At 43.3% G+C, this 7410-nt stretch overlaps 1 protein-coding gene across 1 annotated transcript in view; it reads left to right on the top strand.

The window, feature by feature from the left end:
* Positions 1 to 7410, top strand: part of gramd1bb (GRAM domain containing 1Bb) — a gene marked incomplete at both ends in the record, with an annotated part of 100118 nt that overhangs the window by 8 nt on the left and 92700 nt on the right. The window contains one exon of the mRNA XM_083637056.1: positions 1 to 381. This exon is cut by the window's left edge and continues 8 nt beyond it. Within this exon, the coding sequence (XP_083493182.1) occupies positions 1 to 381 (381 nt within the window). The remainder of the gene's footprint in view (positions 382 to 7410) is intronic.

The following is a 7410-nucleotide window of genomic DNA, read 5'->3' as shown; positions in this document are numbered from 1 at the left end:
CACTCTGAGACCCCCTTCACTCCAGGTGAGCGTGCCAAACGATGACCCGGGACAGTCTGACGGCGGGATCAACGCCGTTTCGGACGGCTGCGTGCGCTCCACCTCCTCCACCCCCACGCTCCGTCGCAAGCGCTTCAAGATGCGCCGCACGAGGAACGTGCCCAGCGAGAGGGAGGCCACCAGGGGGCGGCCAAACGAGCGATCCGCCTCCAAGGAGTACCTGCAGCTGCCCTCCATCGAGATCACACCATCCAGCGACGAAGACGCGGCCTCTACCTGGTCCAACTGCTCCACACCCAGCGCCTCGCCGCGACGCAAGCGCTTCCTGTTGAGGAAGTGGCTGAGGGTCCGGGAGAGGAAGGAGCAATGCAGTGAGAGCAGGTTGGTTTGGGCCCGCCCCCTACTCATCCTTCCCCGGTCCCTTCTCTTCCCCTCTCCTTCCTTAACACCTCCTCCATGCTGCTTTGAGGCTTCTGCTACCTGCTCTAATGTATCACTAACTCCAACTAAATGAAGCTGTTGCCATGTCAGGCCAAGTCTTTTAGAAGAGTGAACCTTAAGACCTCTGGTGAGATTGAGGTTTCCTTTCATCTATCAAAGAAGGTGTGTGGTCAAAGACAGAGTGAGTGTTTACTAAACTGAACTACGGATCCATATAAATCAAGGGGAAAATAACATAAGTTTCAGTTTGTTGAAGTGCTCTAAAGTATAAACATTTGTGTAGAACACCTCAGCCATTGTCTATGCTTATAGGATAAAGAGCACTGTATGCTTCTTAAAGTTGATAAATACATCTGATTTCATAAAGGTTCTACATGTGTATTGAGCCGCCATGTGTTTTTTTTTAGTCAGCCCTATTTACCGAATTAAAAAATCTGGCTCCGTTAGGTCAAACGCACGGGTGCTCTTTACACTTCCTTAAAATGGCATAGGTGTGGCCGAACACAATTCTGCTCGCTCACTCATTCACTCACTCACTCACTCACTCACTCACTCACTCACTCACTCACTCACAGACACTTCACATTCTTATTATAGGAGGATTAATTTCAGTGACTCACTGTGGAAGCTGCATCTCAGTTTTCGGATATGAGTGAGATCATGTGCAAAATAAATCAGCAGTGTTTTTCGGTGACGTTCCCCTTTAAGAGTTGCAACTTGGTGTGAAAGTCAGTCAAGCATGGCAAGTTTCCACTGAAGGAGCCCATGAACCAGGCAGGGTCAGTGTTAAAACCCTTAAAACCCACTGTGTTAAAACCCACTGTGTTCTTGTTAGTCATAGGGGAATTGGGAAGGAGATGATTCACTTTACACAGAAAGACAGTGCAGTCGAATGTGTGATCTAAGACAAGAGTCCAATTATTCCAGGTAAAAATACTTTTTTGCTCGTCTTTTCTGCTCTTGCTGTATTCTAAGAGGCCTGCTACCACCGGTAGCAGATGGCAGACAGGAATAGGTTCATTAGTATATCGGCATGTCACCTTTCTCTGAGACTCCTTTCCTCTCCAGAGCCATGTGTGCATATCCCTGTCAGCATCCCCAAGTGTGAAATATTGAATCATTATCCATTTCAGCACACTGTGGCCCTCTAGGGGTGTAATGTGGACCATTCTAACTGGCATTCTTCAGCTTAATGGCATTAGCATTAAGAGGACACATCTCTTCCTTAGTCTGCTCTTTGTTGCCAGCTGGAAATACAGTATGAGAATAAATCCACAGACTTCAAGCTGTGTGGGAGCGAGTTAAATAATCTAGATCTCAATGTTTAGCATCACTCAATCAATTATTAATGAAGCAGCCATCTTCATCATGTAATGTCGTGAGGACACAGAGAGCAGCTACGTGGTTTTATATCCACTAAACATTGCTGCCCACGTCTGTTCATTACAGCTGCCTTGAGGGCAGCCATCTCCCTGAACGCTACTACTGTGTTACCAAAACATATTAACACTGAACAACAACACACAGTTCTGTCATTTCATATAATACGCAGATTTAATCTCGACATGTGACGCCTGCATATCGTGTGATGTTCATAACCACAGCATCCTTTGATACAGTGGTGAAAACAAGAGTCTAGCAAATGTAGCAATCAGAACAACCATTTCCAAATCCGAGTTTAACTATGGGATTGAACCTGGAACACAGAGTACGTGACCAGTCTCAAATAAAACCACTGTAATCTGCACAGTGTAGCTTTTGTGATGTATTCTTTAAACTTAGAATAGGTAGCTGACATAAGCAGATAGGAATATCACAACAAAGAGCAGGAGTATTGAATCGGTCAGCACATGAAAAAAGAACACAAAGACATACACATACTGTATGCATATCTACATATACTGTGCATATACATAAGTATATATACTGCACATGTACTTACACATGTATACAATTGAGAGAGATTTTTAAATAAATTGAGCACAGTGTATTTTAAAAATGCGGCAGCCCTCATTGAGCAAGATACTGAAGGCCTGCCTCCTCCAGTCATGACTGAAGGCCTGCCTCCTCCAGTCATGACTGCACCTGCACTTTGACCCCCTGGTAAAATACCTACATGTACCTATGAGAGATGTGAGCAGGCAGAACCCAATGACACAATGTAATATGGCAATTGCAGTCTAAACACATGTTCAAGGTCAGTTTTAAAGTGTTTGAATCAAATGGTAATCAATCCTTGCTTTGTGACTGTGTCCTTGACCCCAGTCCTCGCTTATGTGTGTTGCCAAATGAAATGTACAGTATTATACTGTACAAGCCAAGTAAATAATTTACTGACGCACTGTAATATGATTTTATTGTATTTCAGTCTTTCCCATGGCAAACTATGCAGTGCCGTTGTTAGTCAATCCAATACATTACCACAGGCCGTGAGTGAAACAACTTTTTTTTTGCGGACATGCTGACCAAAATGCTGACTTGAAACCTGCCAGTTAATGTACAAACAAGGCTTAGCATTAATAGTTAAACAGGTCTGGAAGCCTGGGGCAATTTTAACAGCGTTAACTTGGTCTTCTCTCCAAGGAATGGTCAAAAATGCTGTAAGTATCCAAATCCATTTTCAATAAGACAATATCTAAAGCTGGCGTGTTCTCTTTCAGACACACAGTAGTGACTGAAGCATGTTAACATGCATGCTAACAAAAATGGCTCGATGTATTTGCCTTGAATTTGGTTGACTTCAAAAGCAAGCGTCAGGTTCCAGATTTTGTGAAATACCTAAAGGATTGAAGTTTTCTAATCCAACTTTCCCCTGGTTGAGATGGAATGTGATGCACTTTTCCACTCAGATTAATTTGCTTGGATTGACAAGCTTGGTTCATGTCTTAAAAGCCCTGTAACCAAGTTGAGAGCAGGAATGTCTTGTGATGGGGAATGAAATAGAGATTATTTCACTGTTAGATTTTATTGGATCTGCTCAGACCCAAAAATGGACCCATGTCTGAAGCCAAGTGAGTCAGCATTGTTGAAGTCTTAATGACTTTGGAAACATTATGTACAACTTTGCATTCAGTGTATTGAAATACTAATTGTCAAATTGTAACATTATTGTTTGTGTGTTTATTTATTTAAGAAAAGGGACAATGCACATTAATTAACATGAGCACGTGAGTCCATCATGTAAATGTGCTAGATTTAGCCATACAGGCTAATTTTCATCTGCAGTCCCTCTATTGCTTATTAGTGTTGTGATTGTCAGTAATATGTAGAAATTAGACGTACCATAATGCCCAGCATCTACAGGTAGCTGTGTTTTTATCTTACTTTCTATATTGTAGACCAGTGGTTCCCAAAATGTGGACCGGGTCTCCGCCTGGTGGTCCGCCAGAGCTTTTGAAAACAAGGGCAAATCCGGCCGAGGATCACGTGCGTCGTGTGCCAACCGCGGGGTAAGGCTTTCGTTGTTGTGGCTAGATGTGTGGTTGTTGTGGCTAGATGTGGTACAGCCACAGAGGGAGTGACGCAACATTGTGGCAATTGTTATTCCATTCAATTTGTGTTACTTCTTCTATAGTGTCATTATGAATGCAAAGATAACAGGGTGACCTAAAGGACACATCCCCCTCAATATTGTGTGTGTGTGTGTGTGTGTGTGTGTGTGTGTGTGTGTGTGTGTGTGTGTGCGCCCCCCTGTGTGGCATTTTTTGGATCAGCCACAAAAAAAAACTTTGTGCTGTAGTGTAACCAGCAGGAGGCCATTTAATGTGTGGTGTGATTTTGGTGACACTATGAGAGTCAAGTTGTTCACACAATTGCGATGTCATCCAGTGATGTCACTCGAGCGATTGTGATGTCATCAGTGATGTCACTCGATCATTGAACATGCTCCACTACTACGCAGGAGACCTGGATGAACTGAGGACCCTGCTGCAGGAAGACTGCTTCAGAAGGCGGATCAATGAGAGCAGGAGGTCGGTGAATAATTGTTTCGAGAGAACCCCTCTGGGGTTCACAACCATGCAGGGTCACGCTGGCTTAGCTGATCACCCAGGGAGCCCAAGTAGACCTAGTAGCTGGTGCCACATACTGGACGCCTCTCTCCTTGGCTGTGTACTGCGGTGACCTGGACTGCGTCCAGATCATCCTGGAAGCCGGGGCCGACCCCAGCACATTCATCTATCACAACTTCACTGAGTTTCCTCGATACATCGCACTCCACCACCACGGTCGGCACCTGGACTGCTTCCGCCTGCTGCTCCAGGCCGTCGTTCTGACATGTCGCATGGCTTCTCGCCTGCTGCATGAGGTGCTGAGGTTCAGCTGTCACGTGGCCTTCGTCCAGCTGCTCCTGGATCATGGCGCCGACCCGGCCCTGGTGACCTGTGAGCAGGCACTGCTGGAGGAGAGGGCGGATCCCGAGGCTTGCAGGGTCTTTCTGGAGGCCAAGAGATGTCCTCGCAGTCTGGCCCATGTGTGTCGGATCCGGATCCGCCAAACGCTGGGCAGACATCGCCTGAACCAAGTCCACTCCCTACCACTAACACAAGTGATGAAGGACTTTGTGGTGCACCAAAACTGATTTGAAGGACTTTGAAGGACTCCATCCTCACGCACCTGGACACTGCAGGAACCTATGCCAGGATCCTGTTCGTGGATTTTAGACTCCATTTTCAGATGGACCACAGACTTCCTGAATGACAGGAAGCAGCACGTGAGGCTGGGAAAGAAATAAGACACATTTCCGGGATGCAGAACAGTCAACAATATAGATGCTGAACAGCAGTCTCCAGACTCCAGAGACTGCTGAAAGAGATTAGTGCCGGCAGAGATTGTATTTCATAAATTAGAATTTGTCTCATGTTGACCTGTTGAATTAAATAATAAATGTGTTGAATAAATGAAATCCAAAATTAAATTTGTAAGGCACACCGTGAAATTGAACGCAAAAAGCCTGAAGTTGAATGTGATTATTATTGGAGACATTCCATAGGGGGGTTCAACTGAAATGCTGCAAGTTGGTAGGTTTAAAGCGGTTGTTCAGTGAGCACTGCCAGTCAACACAGAGTCCAGCTTTCATGTGTTCTTTGATGGGAGATAATATGAAAATGCCCATAGAAGAAACTCATGCTTTTGAAAATGTTATGTTACATTACGTCATTTCAGTTATGTGGAAATTGTTTTGTTCGATTGATCAAATCAAATGACAATTCTACCTTCATTGTATGGCCCCTTTAAGATAAGAGCAGAGTCCTAGACCTACAATGCAAGGTTACCTAAGCGTTAGACTGTATCAACACTTCATATTTATTTATCAAGGCTTGCGATTACAACTGGTGCTGTATGCTGCACTCGGACATCTGACTTTGTTTGCCTTAAAAGTCAATGTTTATCATGAAATATACTTGTTTTTAACCTTAATGCAGAAATGTTTCGCCAATCTGACACACAAACAATCTAAGTCTAGCTTTTGTTTGGGACGAATTGTGAAAGGTGACTTTTACATATTGACAAAAGGTTCTATTTTCACAAAAATTGAATCTCATATTCAGTTTTACAATATATCTACCTCTTGTTCCCAGAATAGAGGCAAGTTAGAGATACGAGGAAAAATAAGGCAGACCTGATGAGTTTAAAAGAAAATGACACCAGAAAATGTGGTAAAAAAGTTTAATTGTATTGGGGAGAAGTGAAATATTCTCAACTCCACTGGAGTTTATATTTTTGTTTTTGTTTTAAGAAAAATATAAGCTTTTAAGACTCACTTATAGGCTGCAGTATAAGAGATGGCTGTTAAACTGTAAAAAAAAAAAACGTTTCAAAGTGTATTGAAAAGTAAGAGAGGCTGATCCTCAACATGTGCACATTTTATCAAAGTGCCCCTCAAGGCCTTACACTCTCAAAATCAGATTAGGGCCTCCTGCTGAGTAGGAGTTTGGATTAATGAAGACGTTTCCCTACAGGCTTTATTCCTACAGGCTTTATTCCTACAGGCTTTATTCCTACGTGAAGGAAAATGACAGCAGATTCAGACTCTTTTTTAAATGATGACCTCTGCCCAGGTGCCCATGATGTGATATATAAAGTGGTACATGCATGGTACTCTATGTTCAACCTGGAGCGGCTCTAGAAGATGAATGGAATAATGAATTAAATCAAGTATGTATTACAAATTAGTGGTGTTGGTTCTAAACCTTATCTTCAGAAGATGCCCTGCCCTGGACCGGTTTACAAGACAAATCAAATAATATATACTTTTTTTTAATGTATGTACTGTAATTTTCGATGCATTTACATGTCTGTCACACAGCCCCCTCTAGTGTTATGACTGGAAATGTACACATACTCAGAGCTGTACAGTGCACAATGTATTCAAACAGGACACATCTTGAATGGGTGGATGCATTTTGACCCTTCAGTTAGAGCATCTTTCTGCTGGCTGTTTGGCAGTTGATTCCTCACGCAAAGTTGTCAGACCTATTATGTCAGACGCAGTGGCGACTGTCAATGCCTGCCTATCAAGGAGGCACAACACATGCAGTCACAGTGACAGATATATATTTATGGCAGCATGATAACATGTACAAAGTACTTGCTTTACAGGGCCCTACTGGATGTTAATGCTATGCTAAAGTCTGACAGGAAATTAAGAAATATGACTGTATAGACTCTATACATATTTTAAATTGACAAAATGTACCCCGTGGCACAATTCAAACGTGATAAAAAAAGTAACGTATCTCTCCGTTCACCAATCACCACCATTCATATTTTGTTCACACGCTGGTACAGGGAGAAAAGCAGGAAGTGACGTTCACTTTGGCTCTATAATCAGGACTCTGTTTACATAAAAGTAGCAAGTCCATCCAATAATGGCGATGTTAGTTACTTTATGTTCTTTATTTCTCCTGTCTGGGGAGCTGGGGGGAGGCACCTAAGCCTTGGTAGTTCAGACTCAGAGAACCATGCGTT

Source organism: Poromitra crassiceps (genome assembly GCF_964638095.1).
Source record: "Poromitra crassiceps genome assembly, chromosome: 5".
In the NCBI taxonomy this organism is placed as follows: Eukaryota; Metazoa; Chordata; class Actinopteri; order Beryciformes; family Melamphaidae; genus Poromitra; species Poromitra crassiceps.
Note: the sequence above shows the minus strand (reverse complement) of the source record. Positions and strands in the feature narration are given on the sequence as shown.